The sequence below is a fragment of the Bacillus rossius genome, chromosome 6 (genome assembly GCF_032445375.1).
Source record: "Bacillus rossius redtenbacheri isolate Brsri chromosome 6, Brsri_v3, whole genome shotgun sequence".
NCBI classification, from domain to species: domain Eukaryota; kingdom Metazoa; phylum Arthropoda; class Insecta; order Phasmatodea; family Bacillidae; genus Bacillus; species Bacillus rossius.
The window spans coordinates 1,855,058-1,876,601 of record NC_086334.1 but is presented as its reverse complement, the minus strand read 5'-3'; the positions used below and the strand labels follow the sequence as shown (position 1 = coordinate 1,876,601).

The 21,544-nt window shown below is 42.4% G+C and overlaps 1 protein-coding gene across 2 annotated transcripts; it reads left to right on the top strand.

The window, feature by feature from the left end:
- The first annotated feature begins 14 nt into the window (after positions 1-14).
- Positions 15-20,550, top strand: LOC134532481 (uncharacterized). 2 transcript variants are annotated; one of them, XM_063368902.1, is made up of 3 exons: positions 15-148; positions 13,421-13,576; positions 19,540-20,550. In XM_063368902.1, the coding sequence occupies exons 1-3, from the start codon at positions 103-105 to the stop codon at positions 19,704-19,706; spliced, it is 369 nt and encodes a 122-aa protein (XP_063224972.1). In that variant the 5' UTR covers positions 15-102; the 3' UTR covers positions 19,707-20,550. The 2 variants fall into 2 exon arrangements, with proteins under 2 accessions (XP_063224972.1, XP_063224974.1); XM_063368904.1 differs by having other exon boundaries at positions 18-148; positions 13,421-13,534.
- Positions 20,551-21,544: the final 994 nt, after the last annotated feature.

Here is a 21,544-nt window from a genome sequence, read left to right as displayed (position 1 = left end):
GGAGTGGCGGCGCGGCGATCTCTGCGACAAAGCACGGTCTGTGTTTGTTGTTGCCTCGTAAGACGCGTCGGATGGACTTGCCGCGCCGCATCGCGAGCGAAGATGCAAACTGCTTGGACGATTTTCTGCATTGCTTCCCTTCTCTCGGGTGAGTTACAATTTCTGGATTGCAGCGGAAACAAGTGTCGCATTTTTTTTTTTAAATTTTCTCGCTACCGAAGTTCGCCGGTCGGCGCCGTTGTAAGAAGATTGGGAAGATCGCACCTTTCATGAATGACGAGAATGTAAAAACAGAATTAGAATCTGAACGACTTGACAGAATTTGATGGGGTTTGTTTTATCGGCTAGATATTTTCATGTCGGAGACCTTAATGTACAGAAATAATTAATATTGGGTATAGATAATTTTTTTTTTAATGCGATCAATTTTTCTATAAAATAAGAGCTTGAACCAAAAAATAATGTAAAAAATGGTCTGTAATATAATTAAAATTACTTAAGAAAAACGTCTATAATAACCTTATCTTTATCTAAATATGTCTCAATTACTATTTATTTACAATTGCAAAATATAATGTTTTAATATGTTGAACTAGCGTAAAATTGTAGGCCTAATATGTTATTCGTTCTAAGATTTGATAGTTATAGAGGTGTTAGTTATGTGGTTTTAATAATTTTTCAGCCAATTTTTTTTAAATTGTTTTTTTAAGTCCTTATTTTACTAAAATCAGTTTGCAATTTTTTTTTTTTTTTTTAATATTTACTGTATTGACTATTTCTGTACATGGGTCTCCGTAATGAAAATGTCTAGCCGGTAAAACAAACCCATCGAATCCTGTCAAGTCGTTCAGATATTTTTTTTTTTTTTTTCATATTCTCGTTCATGCGTCTTTCAAATCATCTTAAGTTTAAACACCAACAGTCTCTAAATTCATATTATTTACTGTCGAGAGACGATACGTTCATTTCTCTTTAATAAGCCGTATTCAAGCTAACGTTTCACCGTACATTTATATGTTATTAAGAAATTTATCTGATTAAAATAGGCAATTAATAATCGTAGTTTCAATAATATACATGCCATACAAGGCACTATATTACAGAAATAGTTTAGAAATTTTAACATTACATTTTTACAAACGTCGGAATTATTATTGTGCAACATTATAGTAATATTTATGAAACGTTTGTGCTGGATGAAATGATGATAGAATTATTATTTTTATAATTCTTTAAACGTACACGTTTGTAGGTGGTGTTATTTTTTTAGTATTTTATTATTATTTTGTTTGGATTTTAGAGGAAAACAGGTTTGCTAAGATCAAAATATCACACTTGAAAATTTGAGTTTTTACGCTGCAGTGATATGAAGATTGTATACACCATCCTGTTATATGTATGCAGGGTAATATTCGATCACATTTTTCAGTTATGGTCCGTCGACTTGGCCCAGTTGCTAGCGTGTCCGTCTAGTAGTTGCTGGGGCTCGGGTTAAATTCACCGCCTGAGGGAAAAATTTTAAAAATTATACCTGGGTTCAGTGTTGTTTGTGAAATCCCTTTCACCTTCATCCCGCGAAGGCAATGAAAAACCATGGCGGAGTCATTCTGCTTTGACAATCATAGTAACGTAACGGCTGTTGTCACGCTGGTGCTGCCTATGACGACACCCAGAAATGGGCTAAAACGTCTTATCATCATTGTATTTTATACAAATTGACATAGTGTTTTACATAAATAATACATACATTCGATTAGCAATATATAAATTAAAAATTAAGTACATTAGGTACTATTTCTGAATAACGGGTCAAACATTTCAATAATGCCGCCACCATCCGTTTCTCTAAGGTTTTTTTTTTGTCGCGAGGCATTGCTCTTGCATCGCCTCGTGAAGTCTCGAACCTGCGCGCATCTGTAACGCTATCGATCGGCTTTTTCTGAACGAAATGGAAGAGGCCCAATGCTTCACGCGTGTTTTACAATGCGAGTGAAAGCTGTATGTTTTCAGCTTATTTGAATTTGTAATATGTGGCACACAAAGAAGTCAGCGGCTCGCAAGCAAAGATTGGAGCGTTTTGAGTTCACTGAAATATGTGGCAATACAACTTGAGACAGTATGAAATACGTACTGAATTGTTATGCACTTTGCTAGAATGGTGGTAGAAATGAAATAACCCAATAAAACCTTTTCTTTATGCAAGCCAAATTCTTTATTCATTGTTCCCCATCCCTAGCCATCTTCTCATTCCTCCTCCTCTTCTCGTCCTCTTTAGAATGGCCACGATGTTCGAGTGGCCAGTTCCCTCGCCTCCTATCGGATTCTATTCAAGACTTTTTGAAACTGGGAAACTTGGCAGACGCCGTCAGGTACGGGATACTCCAGTTTCCCACATCCATTAATTCCGCCGATGCTTCATTACCATATCATCTCCCTTCACCGAGTCTGACTGCGGTGCCTCTTGCTATTCTCACAGTTAGTATTCGTATTCTTCTTTCATTGTTCATTCGGTGATGAGCCTTGTTTATAACATATGATGTTCTTCAGGACTTTTTCTCTCGTAAATTTTGTCAATGAATTTTTTGGACGATACTATTACTTGCTTGTCGCTGTTGCTGTAAGTTCTATTAGTGGTTATTTCCCTCCGTTCAGCGTCATTTCATGACCAGCTGTACTTTTGTCCGTTTTACTCAGATTCTTGTTTCTCTTGTGTGTGTTAAAATAGTCACGCTTTTAAGTACTCGCTTTTATACACTGCGTACTTGAACAACCTTTTTTTTTTCTAGCGTATGTTGCCACAATAAGAACTTTTTTATTTCACCTAACCTCAAAACGTCCAGTTAGTGTTAGATTAGTAAACGGGAGATGGGATTTACTGAGTCAATCTTTTTTTATTCTTATTATTTGTTTGGTATTACCGCTTTGTGGCGAGAATAGCCGATATCACGAATATTTGTCCTTTTTCTTCGTGGAGGTTCTGTCCAGCGCGATAGCCGCAACGTTGGCAACAATGGGTTGCACGGCACGCATCGTTGCGCTTCCTGCCGTCGAAACAATGTGCGGTTTTTTTTAGCAAGCGAATTTTTTTTTGGGTTGGGGGGGGGGGGATAGGGGGGTGTGGTTCGTGGTAAAGGACTACTGGCAACCAAAGACTCAGGCAGCTGACGCGGCCTGTGTGTGGCCTTGAAGGCTACGCAGCACAGAGCAGCCGTCTGCCTCCATGTGTCCCGGCGTTTTTTGCCCTTACCATTTCTTTGCGAGACCATCAACTGTAGTGCTTCTGTGACGGGCGTGGTTGCTTATGTGAAGAACCTTGTTTATAAAGTGTGCATTTTGTATTCAAGCTATTCCGTTAAAAACACGTATTACCTACCATCTGTCGTCTAGCTGCTTGATCTAGGTACCACAGGGGTCCGTGCCAAATACAATTCTAAATTAATATTAATTCCACATCCAACCGACACAAGCAAAATATATACCCTAAATATTGTATTTTCTTAAAGTACTGACATTTTATATGAGTTACAAAAAAAACATGCAATTAACTAATATGGAAAATATTTTAAGCGACCTAAAAAAAAATACGTTAGGCCTACTGTAATTTGCGGGTAGGTAGTTTGATTAATAGGATTTTATAGCGCAATACATGTTGGTAAAGAAAATTTCTATTGTTCTGTTCCCGTCCCTTGACTTGATCCTGAATACACCATTGTGCCTCACGTTCGACACCGCCGTACAGCGATAACGGCGATACGCTCGTTGTTTTGCGAATATTGTCTATCAACAGAGATAATAGATATCTGATGCGACCTTATTTAAAGCTGTAAATTATGACAAGAAGGAGTCGACAATTATATATTTTGAGGTATAAAAGATAAAATTAACTTGGTTTACACAATACATTGTGTATTTTATTCCGCCCACTATTTAATTGCACTTTTATACTTTTGATATAATTTTTACTTGAACACGGTATTTTTGTAGATCAGATCACTACCGTGGGTTAGAAAACTTACTTTTCCCGTCTTTTTTTTTTCGCGCGTTGGTTGTTTGCGGTACGTGAGCAGAAGTGAAATATGCACCCGATAATCCTATTGGCTCAGCAAATGATTGGCATAATCGTGTTAGCTAAAGAGTGTTGCAGCAAGAGTACTACCGAAAGAATTAATTTCGAGGACATTCTACAGAATATCGTCACTGAAGGCTCTGTGGTCTATTGACATAAACTTCTAACCTTGGGTTTTAGTTCGGATTCGGTTATTATTTTAATTAGTTATAATACATCCCAGACTTATCCCCACGGGCATAAGACTGGAAAGTTACTCTCCGTTTAGGATGAGGTGAGACATTTATGACAGATGCTGCAGTGAATATTCAAACTTTGACAGATGAATATTGTGACGTAGTAAATAGAAAAACCATAGAATCATATAGCACCAGACTAGCTTAACTTTTTTTTAAATTTAAAAAAAAAAACATTAGCTTTCGAAGTCTGAAAGTTCTTTCAGTGCCTGTTAAGAATGTCTTATCTTATCTCGATAGAGTGTGCCTACTATATGCTAACATATTAATTTAAATTAACAACAACTCGGTTATGTGTTTATATCGTGGATTTTAATTGTCATGTAAATGTTGAGGTATTCCGGTTCGACCTACCACTGCCTTTTTGCTGCAGAACACTCCCTGTCTCCATAATCTTTTTGTGCCACTCATGAATTGTGAGTCGTGAAGGTGGTTCTCTCGCATATTTGGGCCTAAAGTTTCGTTGCACCTGCGTATATGATTTTGTTTCTATGAAACAGGGTACACATTGCGCTTTCTCTTGGGGTGTAGCCATCTTCTGTGATGTTTGGATGTCAGTTATCATTCACAACTGCAAAAAACAGGAAAAAAATTCACATAAAAACTTTGAGGAATTCTGATCACAATGCCACAAACCCCATCCAGATACCTCGACACATTATTTTTTTTATTTAGGTTTGAAGTTGTAAAGGTCTTTTGTGGACATTCTGTATTCTCGTGACACTCGCGCTGACAGAAGTCTATAATGCGTCAGTAACGCGAGCCTTGCTGGCGGATGTGAGGTCAGCCGGACAGCTTCCCAGAAGGCAGCTTGCTGTAGCTGGCCGTGCCGAGGCTTGTCACGGCGCCAGCTGTCCCGTGGCGACCTGCCTGAGGGAAGCCCGCTATGCTGGAGTCTTTCCGACACGCCCGAACATGTGCCTTCCTGTGACTTCCTCTTTCCAAGCGCAACTTCTTTGCTGGAGGGGCTGCGATCTTCGAGCGTTACGAAAATTCCGATCGCGTGAGGAGAATAGTTAGGTACGGGGTGGGAGGAACCGACAGAGGAGAAGACGGCAAGGGGAGAGGTGGAAATAATGCAATATACCTGTACACTTGCGTATTTGTATACTTGTATACTTTCACACTCGTGCACTTGTATGTTTGCACATTTGCGTACTTGTATTCTTGTATACTTGTATACTTATATGCTTGCATACTTGCACACTCGTATACTTGTATGTTTGCGTACTTGCACATTTGCCCACTTGCATACTTGTATGCTTGCGTAATATAATAATTTAGCGCTCGCATACTTGCAATAAATTTGTGTGTATGTGTGTGTGGTGTGTTTTTTTTTATCTATGACCTTAGCCAAAGAGAATTATATTTCCTATGCTTGATAATAAAAAGCAAGAAGTTTCACTTCTGTCGCGCGTGGATTCCACGTACACGTTGTTATTATTATTTTTTAATTTTAAAAAGTCATAGAAATGAAGAAAGAAATTAGAGAAACAATTTGAAAATGTCACAAGTATCTCTGTTGCGCCGCTTGCCGCGGTATGGGCTGCCAGTGGCGTAGCTAAGGTGACTGGCGCCCCTGGCCAGAATTGAAAATGGCGCCCCCTCTTGGATTTAAACAGAGAAGGGGGGAGGGGTTCAATAACCGCGAAACCGTCGCGGCAGCGTCCCCCCCCCCCTGCTCAGGCGCCCCTGGCGGGGGCCATCCCTGCCACCCGCCTGCTACGCCGCTGTGGGCTGTCGCGCCCCCAGGCCCCCAGGCCCCCAGGCCCCCAGGCCCCCAGGCCCCCAGGCCCCCAGGCCCCCAGGCGAGAGGCAGGTAGACGGTGCGCCCGCCGCTCCCGCATGCTGACCACGCGCCGAGACGAGGCAGGCCGCATCCACCGGCGCTGCTCCCCGGGTCTGGAGGCCGGCTGGCATCGCGCTTGTGGCACAACACAATGCACTGCACGAGGTGTTTGTGCTTTTTGACGTGATAAACGTCTTATGAATCGATGAACGCCGGCTGCACGCCACGAAAAACTGTCGCGTTCCGCCTGAGCCGAGCGTGCAAGAACCGGCCAACCACCGTGCGAGAAAATCTTCTATAATATCAAACATGTTAAGGCGGGCTTTTCAACCAATGGTTCGTGATTATATTTAAACAAATTATTTAAATTAAATTTGCAAAAAAAATGTAAATAATATTTGAAATTTTGTAATTTTTCATCAATGTTTTCTTATGACGTTATCACGTAAAATTGTCGTCCGTAAACCGACTTAACAGACAACCCTTTTTTTTTTTTTTTTTTTTACTATTTTACAAGTAAAATCCTTAGGAACTCAGTTTCCAACGATATCGCTTGTAGAACTGCGAGGCAGAGATTTGACGAATGGCAGATGGTACTAAGCTCTGCCGTGGAACTGAGTTCCCAAGGACTTGTCGCGGTACAAGACCAGCTCCCCAGACTGCGACCGGCCGCGACCCCCAGCCCCAGGTGTCCGCCGACAGGAACAGGAAGCGCCGCTGGCGTGAGTCAACAGGACCGCGCGAGTGACGTCACGCCGCGCAACAGGACGTGCTGCTTCTGGGTCCAGGCAGGACGTCATGTCACGTCCGCAAATAGGCGCCGTGCCAACCCCGCCACAACGCTACCAACAAGTCCGACCATTGGCCCGGCATTTGAGGAGGGGTGGCCAATCCTGCAAGAACCCAACTGGATTGCCTGTAGCTATAGACAAGACTTTTCTGGTTTTAATTTTAGTCTAAAATGGTTTTTAAAACATAAAATTTCAGCGTTATGTTTTTTTTTTTAACATGTATACGTCTTTAAGTTGCTTCCATACTGGGAGGCAATTCAAAAAACTAATGATAACAAAATCGGGAGATTCAGTTTAGTGTTGCGGCTACATGACTATCATCTCCATCCAGAATTTAATTACACCACTGGATAGCTAAAGGATCAAATAATTAGTTACGCTAAGTGAGGACTGTGACGCATCGCTCGTGGTGGAGAGGGAAGCGCCGCCATTTTGAGGTCATTTTGCTGCGTTTCGAGATTTCCATTTAGTATAACTTTTGACTCGTTGATACTACGACGTTCGTTTGAGTTTCAATCTTCAGCTCTCGTCAAAATCTATCGATTGCATATATAAAAAATTATTGTAAAATAGTTACAGTGAATATATATGGTGTTAAAATAAAATGTATATAATGTCGGCCTATACGCGTCAAAAAGCCAAATCCAAATACAGAGATCGTATAAGGTTGGAAAGGACTTCCCAAAAGCAACTGAATGTTACCAATAAAACACAATATGACCGAGTGAAGCAGTGCCAGGAACGTAAAAGAATGAATACGGCCGAGCGGATCAACGACGGTGCCAGTACATCTGCAGCTGGGGCGGTTGAAATTATGCAAGTGGATGACGACTTCTTGGTGTTCAAACATGATTATAACATACATGAAATAGCGTGTATTACCTGTTTAGTACACGTATTCACGTGTACAACACACGGCCGTGTCCATGACACAGCCTGACCCCATTTTATTTTTAATTTTTATATAAGCTGTTGTGTAAAACTTACTCCACAAAATAGGGGGAAATTTTATGTACTGCATTTTTACGATAACATAATTTGTAATAAATTTATCTTTAAAAGGTACATTCGGAACAATTTAATTAAATTAGCGGGCATCTGTGGTTTGAACTGATTAAATAAGAGATGCACAATTAAACAAATTAAATTAATTTTCCTGATCCATGCATTTTGGTACAATATTTGTCCGGAAAAAAACATTCCTTGAATATAAAACATTAAAATATTTTTTTTTTCTTTTTGCATTTTTCTTGTATTTCAATAAAATCATCATCTAATAAAATTCAATTTTTTACTTATTGGATTCAACCGTTGTTTTATTAATTTTAATATAATTTAATATTAGAAATTTTGGATCTATTTGAACGCGGTACATAATTAATGGAATGCATTGTTTATTATATACATATAGTAACCGACTACTACAGAGAAATTTCGCCTGTAAAATAATAATTGGTTTATAAAATTGATATCTTTCTCTTTCAGAATGAATACAACTGTAATAATACTGTTAAAAGACAATATTTTACGGTTTTAGAAGAATCAACAAATAGTGGCGTGACGTGATAGCAGACAGCGCGCGGAGCATGGCTTGACAGCAAGCAGCGCATGATGTAGCGTGACAGCAGGCAGCGCGCGGCGTGGCGTGACAGCAAGCAGCGCGCGGTGGGACGTGACAGCAGACAGCGCGCGGAGCATGGCGTGACAGCAGACAGCGCGCGAAGCGTGGCGTGACAGCAGACAGCGCTCGGAGCTTGTCGTGACAGCAGACAGCGCTCGGAGCTTGTCGTGACAGCAGACAGCGCTCGGAGCTTGTCGTGACAGCAGGCAGCGCGCGCGGCGTGGCGTGACAGCAGACAGCGCGCGCGGCGTGGCGTGACAGCAGACAGCGCGCGCGGCGTGGCGTGACAGCAGACAGCGCGCGGAGCATGGCGTGACAGCGGACAGCGCGTGGAGCATGGCGTGACAGCAGGCAGCGCGCGGTGTGGCGTGACAGCGGACAGCGCGTGGAGCATGGCGTGACAGCGGACAGCGCGCGGAGCATGGCGTGACAGCGGACAGCGCGTGGAGCATGGCGTGGCAGCGGACAGCGCGTGGAGCATGGCGTGGCAGCGGACAGCGCGCGGAGCATGGCGTGATAGCGGACAGCGCGCGGAGCATGGCGTGGCAGCGGACAGCGCGTGGAGCATGGCGTGACAGCAGACAGCAGGCGGTGTGGCGTGACAGCAGACAGCAGGCGGCGGAGCGTGGCTGCAGCAGTGCGCGTCGGAGCGCCGCGGTCTCGCTCTGCAGGCGCCCGGCCTGGTGGCGGCAGACCCCCCGGCCAGTAGCCAGCCCCGAGCATTCACTTCACTCGCAGTTACGTCACATGGCGTCGTGAACGTCAACGCTGCTGTTATTTTCCATGAAAGTCCATGTTTCTAGCAGGACACCGGACGAACAAGTAAAGTAAACGTGAACCACGCCTGAGCGGGGTTGCGCTAGTCACGGGGAGCCACCCCTGGTTACATACAGTAGGCCTACTTGCAACTGCTCATTTATGTTTCAGCAGTTTTACGAAAGCGTGGGTCTGTTTGGAATCAATCTTCAAACAGAAGAAGCGCGTCACCGACTAGTTTCTGCCAGCCGTGTTGGCAGGACGCAAGTTCTGGTGCGGCCTTCCACAGGGACGAGAGACTGTCTGCGCCGTCATGACTCCGTGGTTGGCACCCCTGGGCTGCCCTGCGCTGTTATCGTCTCGCTCCCCTCCGAGTCGACACAAAAAACCAAACACTGTCCTCGCTCCTTGTTTTGTGTCCCGTCCCTCGACCGGGTCCCTCCTACAGGACCACGGCCTGTTTCTGCACAGCCACTTGCTCCACCGCGAAGGAAGTGGCATGGACTCACAGCTGGCTATGTTTCCCACTTAGGAACTTCAACATGCTTGACTTTAAGGACCGGTGTCACCCGCCATGTTAATTTTACGTTTTTTCGTTACTTCTTACAAAAAAAATTCAACTCGATATCTTCCTTGAATCAGTTCTTCTGCCATAAATATTGTAACGTTGGCGTTGATGATTAATCAAAAAAATAACAAATCTATTACTTTGGGGGGGGGGGGGCATAAAACGTACACTCGCTTGGCAACAAAGGGTACTTTGTAATCAAATCTGTTCACAACCCGGGATCTTAAAATAATAGGCTCCGCCCCCTGTACAGGAGGTCTGGAGAGAGAAGGAATTACTTAAAATGAGTTAAAACTTAGTTCTAAAGAAAGTACGTTTATTACACGAGACCTTAACCTCATACAAAATGTTGCTAGTCGATGAGAGAAAATCATGAAGTATTAACTTTTACATTTAAACTTAATAAATAAAATCTAGGGTAATCTGTAAATCATTCTTAGTTGGTTTACAATTAAGTACTTAAACTGAAATCAACTAAATGGGGATCATGATTTACAAACGCTTTGATCAACGAGCAGCTAGAATGTATCAAAATCTTATACGACGTTAGAACTCATTCTAAGTCCTTAAAGTTAAGTTAAACATTATTTTTAATTATCTAAGGTCAAATCGTAAAACTATACGTCCAGCATGAGGTCAGCAATATCCGCTCGGGTCCGGCCTCTCCAAAAATAACGCAAACATTACTTCCGCGACCCCAACCAACTTTACATGAACGTATTGCTGTTCCGGGGCATAGCCTCCGCCTCAAAGAGCCTAACATCCTTAAACCCTATCCGACTCGTTGCCGCTGGCGAGAGGCATAGCCTCCCCCAGAGTGAGCCCCGAGCTACCTCCACCTTCTCTCGGCCCCGCCGACGTTCCCAGAGAATCCCGGCCGCCGCCCCCAGACTGGGCAATGAGGGCCCGAGCACCGCTGCGACCCGGTCACGCCAGCAGACCGCCGGTCCGCGCGACTCATGAGGAATGTGCAGCGCGGGCAAACACGCCGCCGGCCGGTTGCTGACGAAACGAGGCCGCTTCTCGCACGGGCGCAGCGGCCCGCCCACAGCTCGCGCCATGAAACACAGAAGTCTGAATTCGGCCACACCGAGAAATTCTGGAACGTGACAATATTTTCAACAGAGAGTCACTGATTGTAATACGGTTGTAAAAAAGGCGCGTCAGTCTTTTTAAGTATAACCACTTGCGTGAATGTTCACACCAATGTTATCACGATAGGTGAATATATGTTAACATGTTTTTGGCAGAACTACAAATGTATATAAAATAACGATTTGAATTAGTTTTTTGAAATAGCCTTAAAAAAACAGAAATGACGAAGAAACGATAAAATAAACATAGCAGGTGAGACCTAGCCTCAACATCTGAGAGATTATTGATTTAATCTTCGCCAACTGCTCTCTCTCTCTCTCTCTATCTATCTCTCTCTATCTCGCTCTCTCTCTCTCTCAAACTGCTTTAACTCATGCAATTCAGGTATTGATAAAATATGTTAACACTTTCGTGCCTAGAATGGCTGAACAGTTTTACATAAGCTTATGCGCGAGTACTGCTTTGTTGTAGTCTCGCTTGCAGCGTCATCTACGGAAAATACTTATTAGTAGAGGGTGAACCCGTAAACTTTATTTGGCAACAAGATGGAGCCCCTTCCAATTGGAATCTCTTTGCACGAGAGTGGTAAAAGTCTCTGACCGGTGGGTTTGTTGTAACGGTTCGAGTTGACAGATCCTTTTTTCGCTGGCCTCCACGTTCACCTGACGTAACGCCATTCGACTTTTCTTTTTCCTTTCGGGCTATGAAAAAGATCGTGTCTACGTTCCGCCGTTACCTAATGATTCGCCAGAGTTGAGACACAAGAGTTGAAGAGGCTATTGCTTCCATCACTCATGACTTGTTAGTCAAAATGTGGGAATATTTGGACTATAGGTTGGATGTGCTCCGTATTACTAAAGGTGCAGGTATTGTAGAGACCGGAAAAATTCGGAAATTCATTTCGCGATAGGCTGAAATACAAATAGTCATTGGACCCGCGAATTTTTCCTATGCCTAAGTATTGAACATTTGAAAGAAAAACTTAGGTTATTTTACCTGCAGTTAGATGTATGATTTGTTGTAAATAGTCTAATTGAAAAGTATAATACACCACTGAAACTGGGGCATTCTGTTCCGGACATAGTTTATTTGAAGCTGCGAGGTGGAGAGAATGTCGTGCCGGATGGCCAGCGAGGTGCTGACTGAGAAAGGCGGGTGATAATCAGCGTGCACCGCTGGCTGAGGAACTCTCCTCGTGCAATTTGTTTGCATGTGTTCCACAGGTTAGCACTCGTTAGCGCCGACAATGTTTGCAGGCCTGCTTAGCTGTCGGCCAAGACTCCTCCCGTGGCACAGTTCCCAGTGTTACCACTCACTCCGGTGGACTAGTGGGTTGTAATGTGCGTCCATGTGACAGTTATTTTATCATTTAAATGAGTTTTGGTGTTTCTCAATTATTTTGTTTTGGCAAGATACTTGAACTATATTTAAGATAAAATGTTTCAGATCTCAGATTTGGTTGATGAGTCATGTATTTGTTCGGGGTGAGACATCAGCATTTTGCTCGCCACAGGAAGGAAATTATTGGACCATAATACAGCCGTCCAATACTGAATTATGCCGGTATAGAAAATGGATTTTGTTTCCGTGTAAAAAAATAGTTATAGCAACACGAATTATCCTGAATATCAAAATTGATTAAAAATTTATTATATCACCTCATGTTGCATTTCATCACCAGAAACTATGTCTACGAACACTCAACATGGAAGTAAACAAAAGTGCTACCGACCTGGAAAATGCATTGATTACTTATTTTTGGGCTCAGAATTTACCACGTCGTCTGTAAAGTAAATAAAAATTTGTACATAGTACAGGAACTTATGCAGTGTAAAGAGAGGGGGGTAACTGTATCCTGGTAGCAAGAAAGTTGAGTTTATTTTCTTGAAAGTGTTGTTAGTATACGAAGATTCATGTTCGAAGTAAGAAAACTCAATACCTACCAGTAATAAATAAATGGGCATACTGATGCTGTATCTGGAGCGTGGAGTGTGTTGGGGTCAATGACCCATCGCTCTGACGTCAAGGTTGGCCATGTTTGACTCAAAATTCCTAAGAAAATCCTCAAAATTAATAAAAACGTTTCCTTATTTTGAGGGAAAAAATTCACGTGCTATTTCGCAAAAAAAAAATCTGGAGAGAGCACAATTCCTCAAGAGTGTGGCAATTGATGTTTCATTCAAGCATAATTTGAATACCTGGACTTTATTATCTGTTATCGAGCCTATTAACGTGTGCAGTTAATACTGGAAAGATATTCAGGGAACGGTTTCCAAATAACTTGTAACTATTGGAGGTACGAATGCCCGGATGAGAATCCGAACCCAGTACAACTGCGAACACTACTTTGTAGTGCCGCAGTTGTTTCACTGCAAATGTACAAATTTACAAGTATGTTGTAAATTCTACGTGAATATGTCCGTTCGAGTTAATAATTGAAATGGAAAGAGTGCAGGTAAGGAGACAGCTCCTCGAAGTGTGGAGGGGTGGTGTTGCAGGGACGCTGCTGGGGCAGGCCCCGCCCTTCTACCGCCCGCCCGTGGGGTACGGCGGCTTCAACTACCGCTCCGCCTTCGAGGACCACGGCACCCCGCAGCCTCGCAACCTCACCGGTGAGCCTCGCCCCAACCTCACTCCGGTCACTCCGGTGCCAGGTGTGGCCATAGGTGGCATGGCCACTTGATTTTATATTTATTTTAATTAATGTTGAATTATGGCTGTGACGTAATTTTAGTTTTAGTATTTGCCCTTTGTCTTTTTTTTATAAGTATTGGTCTTTTATAAGTTTTGTTAATCTTATTTTTAAATATGTTTTTATATTATGTTTTTTTTAAATGGTTTAGTTTCTTGATATTTAATTATATCGTTTTGGACTTTGAATCATAATACGGTGTACGACGCTCCCCCCCCCCCCCCCCCCCGGTGAAGATTGAAATGGACTGTTCCAAGGCAATAAAGTGGTGGGGGAAATACGTCAAGAGGGACGGAATGAGCTGTATGAGGGAGTCGTCAGCTGATCGCCGTGGTGGACGTGTATGCGCTTCGGGCGTGACGAGCGCGGGTGATGGCTCGTGGTATTGGGCCGGCGGGGACTCGTGAATATTTTTGAACATAAATCAGCTGACGTATATTGAACTTCGGCAAATACTTAGATTGTGGTGGATGCTGCCAAGGCGATGAAGAGTCTACGCTACATTTTTCGTTAATGAAGCTTTTAGCATGTGTGCTAAAGTACAGCCGGCTAAACTCCGGGCCAGGAGGTCCGGGGTGGGATGCGACGAACAACGTTTAATCCAAGTAAGTGATTCCGGCTCCGAACTTTTGCCCCTGTAACCCCGGGGCGTTGATATAAACTGTGCCCACCATAACAGTGAACAATTTAAAAATGATTTTTGCCAAAAGACCCTAATTCCCACGTCGAGTGTATGTTGCGTCCTCGTACTCATTTTTACCGAACCTTCCATCAAGCATGCCATGAAGCGCCGTAAAATAAATTCACCCGGGTGTAATCAAGATGTTTTAGAGAGACATTAATTTTTACTAACTTTTACTTGGATAGTATTGTAATTTATTATATATATATATATATATATATATATATATATATATATATTTTAGAACGGTTTTTGTATCAATGTCTGAATTTATTTATGCGTTTATTGCAGTATTTATTATTTATTGGTATATATTAAAACGTGGCTATATTAAAAGCCTCTATAACTTTATAGGGCAAATGGTTTTAGATATAATTGTAATTTTTTTGATATTTGGTTGTATATTAAATTCCTTACCATGCTCATGCGCAAATGGTCTCATTAAAGTTTTTCACATTTCGAGTAATTACGTTCTTTTCATTTTAAATACTATTAATCTGATCTCTTCCTTTTCTAAAAACTTTTTGAATAATTTATTTATGAATTTTGGGGCACTCGTTTTTCGGAGCAGCGTGCAAAATAATAATTTAAAAAAGATAAACAAGATTGGAGTGTTGAAGGCTGTTCCCAGACGGGTGTCTAACTTGTGGTGGTGTGACACCGGGAGTGTCAACCGCGACACAGGGTGGCCACACCGGGTTGACCCTTGCATTGCGCCTGGCTGTAATGGAGGATACGGCTTAGAAGCGTCAAGTTTTTTTTTTTTTTTTAATTTTTAAAATCTACCTAACGATCTGGTTAAAAAGGGGGGGGGGGGATGGCAAGCTGCAATATCAGACAAATTAAGAGTTGAAATCTTACTAAGAAGAGTGTCGGAGTCGGGGGCTCACTGACATGGACCTGAACCGTGTGAGTAGAAGCATGCAGGTGTTCCTTTCAACGTCCTGCAAAATTAAAAATAAAAACCCTCTCCTGAGTCCACCCTAAGAAGCGAGAAAAGGCTCTTCAAAGATTTGAAAATAAAATTCCAAGGATATTGTTTGACTGTCTGACAAGGCAGCGGTGCGACGCAGTGTCGGCCTTTGTAGCGGAGGTTCTGGGTTCGAATCCCGTGTAAGACATGGATGTAATTAGTGTTGTCTTATTACACAAACAACCAAAGGTTGTAGCCGTGTCTGAAGTAGCTTGGCTTCTGGGTCAGACAAATCGCCCCTGATTGGCAAAAACAGCCCAGCCAACCAGAAGAAAGGAAGGCTCTGATTGGACCACAGCAGCAGCCAATCAGGAAGTAACTTCCCCCTCAGGCGAGAGTATATAAAGGTAGGACAACTGGTGAGAACCTCAGTAAGTAACTGCTTCCTGATGATGGCGACTGCAATGTCGACCGAAACTTCCGGTGAATTATTTTCCAAGGACACGGCTACAACCCAGAAGCCAAGCTACTTCAGACAATGGCCGTGAAAGCATGCGAACATAATTTTTGTGAACTCAATGGAAAATTTTTATGTAAGCCCTAGCATGAACTGGAATCATTAAATTATGTGGTATACAGCTTTGGATTAACAGCCTTCGTCTTAAAACTCTCTATCATTAATTAAATCAATACAAATTAGTCTTTCTCAAAACCATAGAACCCGAAGTTTTCCGGATTTTTCGGCAAAACCTAGTTTTAATTGATTTATGAATGATATTCTAGGAATGTTCGTCTTTAAGTTCATAAAAACCATTAAATTAAGTTTTTTTTTATGTTTCTTGTAATAGGGAAGATTGATTCAAGATGTTATCTTGGACATACGCCATTGCTGGTTAGAACATCAATAACAGACAAAAAAAAGACGAATATACAAAAACGATGAACATGCCAATACACAGAAAACTAGGCAAGATCAGCCAATGCCAATTTTCCATGGATAGAATTAGTCAAAAAATTATATCGATACAGATGGAGACAGTAGCAACAAATAAAGTGAAAAAAAAAAAACCTTGAACAACAACGTCAAACCGACGAACCCAACGATGATTTTAACAAAAATGTGGACAACACAACTCATTACAAAGACGCACATGCGAAACCCAAGAATGAAACAAATAAGATATTTTAACACCACACCGACGACAGAACACACTAACCCAGCGGCATGCGCCTGAGGATGGGAACAGATTTCAGTTCCCGAAACGTCGCAACTGTTGTCTTAGAGTCTGCTGTGTCGTCTATGCTGTTATCGCTGAGGTGTCCAGAATATCTGTTTTGTCACATCGTTGTGTTTCGCTTGTGCGTCTGTGTGTTGTCCAGCGTTGTTTTTTGTCTTTAAGGAAGGCTAATATTTTGTATTAAACAATAAAAAAATTTGAGGCATAAAAACTATTGATGATACTATGGAATTTTTCAGTTCCTATCCTCCCTAATTAAAATAAAAGTACAATTCATATGGAAAGTTAATAATATGCGAATGGTAAGTACACCATACGATGTCATTGCGCGTTCAGGAACGTTACATTGTGTATTTTTACTTTGCAGGCCGACCTCCGTAGTGTAGTCGGATGCACGCCGGCTTACGGTGCGAGGGGTTCTGGGTCCGAGTCCCGGGTAAGGCATGGGTGTAATGTTTGTATTCACATATTTGATTGATAACTAGATGATAAAGAGATTAGAATAAGGGAAATTTGGCATATGGCCTATGGTGCAAGCTGTATCCCACATAGCAAAATAGAATATTACTTTGCAAGATGGACCTATGTGTTATGCATGCACTATCTGAAGCCAGCCAACGCATTGTTGAATAAGAGCGGTCGTATGAACAAGTCTCATACGGTAATGAGGTTTGTATGTGTTCAACGCAAGCAATAAACTTAGAGTGTGTACACAGGGATTCCTGAGTCTTCTATTTAATCCTCAAGTCTACGATATTTAGTGGTGTTAGATTAGCTCTTATCTCTCGAGCAATGGAGACAGGAAGTTGGTTGCAAGACGTCTGGTCACAAATTTGAAACAAGTGTAACCTCGTGTACAGGACCAAAGTTATATAGTACACAAACAAAAAAAAAATTGGTTGTCTATAAAGTCGGTTTAAAGACGATAGTTTAACGTGACAACGTCATAACAAAACATTGATTAAATGATTGATCCAGAAGAAAAGGAAATATCATATTCGGCCTGAGACTGAGCCGTAATAGGTTTTTGCAACCAAACCATTTAGGCATTAAAAATATTATATTCATTGAGGAAGAATTTTTTTTTAATTTTTCTATATTTTGTATATTAAAATCTACCTCTGCATACTTTTATGAATAAAATTGAATCATTTGTATTGAATTATCACTATTTTGTATGGATACAAAGAAGGAGTGAAATGAAATTTACAATTTAATTAATAAATTTACTTTTATTTGCATGCATTAATTCAAATATATTTATTACTTTTGAAGTGTCGTGCTCGCCGTATTAATTTTTACAAGTCCAAAAAAAATTCAGCCGCCGGGATTTGATCCGTCAATCTAACGATTGGTAGTCAGCGTCGCTAACCGCACAGCCACGAAGCCATGTTGGGAACGAGAGTTTCAGATGTTATAGATTTAAAATATTGCACGCACGATGTTTGTTTGAATTTCTTTTAACTAGCATATTCTCTGTTGGACTCGAAATATTTACACGCTCGTAGGCTCATAATTATAATGCGGTGTGTGAAAAAAAAAATTACATTAAGATGTATAGTACTTGAGAAAATTAAAAATACACCGTTTATTTCGCGTGATAGGACTTTAGGCTTAGCAAATGTATCGATGGTTGCCAAACGGCCGCTAGAATGCATTGGAATTAGTTTCTAGCCTCGTTCAGGACACAGAATATTAAAACGGTTTCTTTTTCGTTACATAACAAGGATTGGGTTTGGACACATACTGGAATACGGTCTGCGAGTTAGGTTACGGTTGTGTCCCAACAATGTGATGCTTATTCTATATCTTACCCGAATGTCTTATAATATCGCCCCCCCCCCCCCTTTTTTTTTTTCTTGCATGTGACACTTACTGCTACCCAATCCAAGTCACCTGCTAATGCAAAGTGCCTCAATGGCATCTGACATGTCTGTCGATTTAATATCAGCCAACATGATAAAACAAAATAAAAATGTAGGCGAGTCTTTCAGCTCTCGCCGGAGATTTGTAACATATATCCTCGGTAATGAGAAAATGCATGTGTTCTCGTATTTCAAATACTCTCATAATACGGAACTCGGACCTGAAATGTAACGCAGAATTATTTAAAATAATGCCGAGCGAGATAAATATACGCAAATTGTATTTTCAACTACATTTCTTGACGCGAATCTCACGTAGTTTCCTACCCGCCGCTAGAATTCACTGCTGGAGCAGCTATGTCGGCTATCGAATCATTTGATTAGCAGACCGAAATTTCTAACTAAATAATGAAACGGATCCGATAAAAGTAAAAAAAAAATTAAAAAAAACTTGAAAAAATAGTAAATAGTCTTTGGATCTAATTTTCGACAAGGAATTGTATAAAAAATATACTGCCCAACTATTTTGAAATTCATTAAACAGTTTATACTATAAGGTTTCCCTTTGGTTTTATGAATAAATGCCATATACCGAGAGCTGAGATGTTACACATCATTAAAGAAATAATATTTTTTTTTTTTTTTTTAAATTTTGATTCTATTAGTTTTCGTGTCGGTGTTGAATTTTTTCGGCCATGCTAGCGGTCAGAAGTGAGTGGAAAGCCTTCTTATCACAGACGAGAGAGCCATTCGCCCAATCGTGCATCTTCGGTTTTTTTTTTTTTTTGTTCATTGTAACTCATGATAACTAATGTTCAATTAGGTTAGGTTAGCTACATTATAAATACTTTAAAACATTGTGGACGGTTGATTTGGTTAGGATAGCTACATTAAAGATACTGTGAAATCATGTAAACGGTTTCCTAGCCCTGGATAGCTACATATTAGAAAGTTATTTGTAGAGCAACCATAAAATGATTCTACAGTATTTTTAATGTAGCTATACTTACCCAATATAACCAACCATCCACAATGTTTTAAAGCATTTATAATGTAGCTAACCTATCCTAATCGACCCCAAAATGTAATGCCACACCGGTTTATACAATGAGATAGAACGGGGGGAAAAAAGCGAACATGAACTTCGGGGAACTTCGGGTGTGGTTCTCTCGCCTGTGACATGAAGGCTTCCCGAAGTGAGTCGGGTGGGCCTGGTGGTTGTTGCAGTGGCGAGGGCTGGGCCGGTGTCCGGGCACGCACTGGGCGCCTGGGCCATCGTGGGCATCGTGCTGGCGCTGCTGGCGGCGGGCTCGGGGGCCTACTTCGCGGTGCTGTGCTACCCGGTGCTGTGCCGCCGCCGAGTGCCCCTGCACGACCAGGAGGTGCACGTGTGACCCCTGCACCCTCTCTGCTGACCTCCAGCCCTCCGAGCGAGCTGCCGACCGACCCAAGATCTCCAACCCTCCAAGGGCGTGCAGAAACAAACTGTTGTTGTGGTCCATCAAGTACAAGTTGGTGGTCGTCCGACAGATGGTGTGATCTTGTGTGGTTGAACCACCGACCGACCCAAGATCTCCAAACCCTTTCGGGTAACCCATCAGTTACCAGTTGGTAGCCCTGTGATGGACCTTGTGCTCACGAGAGGGCGGAGACCAGCAGGAGTGTCGGGTCGAGTGAGTGGGAGAGAGTTGACTGTAGTCCCTCCGGGTCCACTCGTGACTTTATAGCGCGTCTCGTGAGCTCATGTTTGTGTGATCAGACACTCCGTGCTGTACGGAACTCCTTGGCTGATTCAGACATCTGGCGAGGTCTTCTTCTGGACGTGAGTGAGTTTCGAATGTGGTGGAAAGCTCGCTGGTCTGGTTGGCCGTTCAGCTTGTTTTACAAACCTTGACTTTTTTCAAGTGCAAGACGAGCTGAAGTGTAGGTTGAACGATAATTTTCTTACTGAACGACCGATAGTGTTTGAAAGGTGGACTTCGAGTGCAAAACTTTACATAATAAGAGTGCTGGAAGACTTTATTTAATAACTACAATTCAAAATACACTACAGTATTAAGGGTAGCGTGATCAGAATATTACTTGATGTGATAAAACTCGATAAATGATTGTAATAAGGCCATAGATGGACGAAAGTTTCTGTTTTAGAAATAATTGAAATCTGAAGAGACAGATTCGAATGTAGAAAAAGCCCTGAGTGGGTAGAACTTTTGTAAATAGAGGCTGTGTTATCAATTACCTAATCAAAAATACTCTTATAAAACACTACCTTCAAGTGCTGCTCCGTGTCTTACCTACTGTTTCACATCGAACAACTTGTCTTCCATTACACACAGAAGCGCATGTCCGTTCTCTGCATGGCAGCGTGCCTGAAAGTGGGTTTAGTCTCTTGAAAGATGGACAATTTTATAGGCATATTATTTTTATTTAATAACTTTAATTTTACAGGCTGTGTTCAAAGATATACAGCCACAAAAAAACGCGATATATGAAGCTAATGTCATTCCTGTGTATAAGAAAAGAAGATAATATTGATATTTCATATAGATGCTCTGACATATGGTGGTACTTTATAAACCAAATGACAATAAATATAATTAATGAACACCTGTAGTAAACATGTTTTTATTCCTTTATTATTTGTTATAATATATTCTGCAGTAAAGTAGCAGAAGGTGATACATATCTAGTAAGAGGTGGCAGGGGCTAGGACTGGACGAGTGGGGCGGCGGCAGGGTGGCAGCCCTGCGAGGCGGCGCGCGCCCACGGCTGCTAGCGGCCAGAGCCCAGGAGCAGGTAGACGGCGGCCCCCAGGAGCGCCACAACTCCAGCCAGGGTGAACACCAGCCTCCACTCCTCAGGTGCCAAGGGCTAGGACTTGACGAGTGAGGTGGCGGCAGGTTGGCAGCCCTGCGAGGCGGTACGCGCCCACGGCTGCCGGCGGCCATAGTCCAGGAGCAGGTAGACGGCGGCCCCCAGGAGTGCCACACCTCCAGCCACGGTGAACACCAGCCTTCACTCATCAGGAGCCAGGGACTAGGACTGGACGAGTGGGGCGGCAGCAGGTTGGCAGCCCTGCGAGGCGGTGCGCGCCCACGGCTGCCGGCGGCCAGAGCCCAGGAGCAGGTAGACGGCGGCCCCAGGAGCGCCACACCTCCAGCCAATGTGAACACCAGCCTCCACTCCTCAGGTGCCAGGGGCTAGGACTTGATGAGTGAGGTGGCGGCAGGTT

Excerpts from the sequence above, each read along its gene's own strand:
- LOC134532481 (XM_063368902.1), top strand. The coding sequence starts at position 103 with ATGCAAACTGCTTGGACGATTTTCTGCATTGCTTCCCTTCTCTCGG. Across the intron at positions 149-13,420 it reads CATTGCTTCCCTTCTCTCGG|GGACGCTGCTGGGGCAGGCC; the intron begins GTGAGTTACAAT and ends GTGGTGTTGCAG. Across the intron at positions 13,577-19,539 it reads TCCGGTCACTCCGGTGCCAG|TGGCGAGGGCTGGGCCGGTG; the intron begins GTGTGGCCATAG and ends TGGTTGTTGCAG.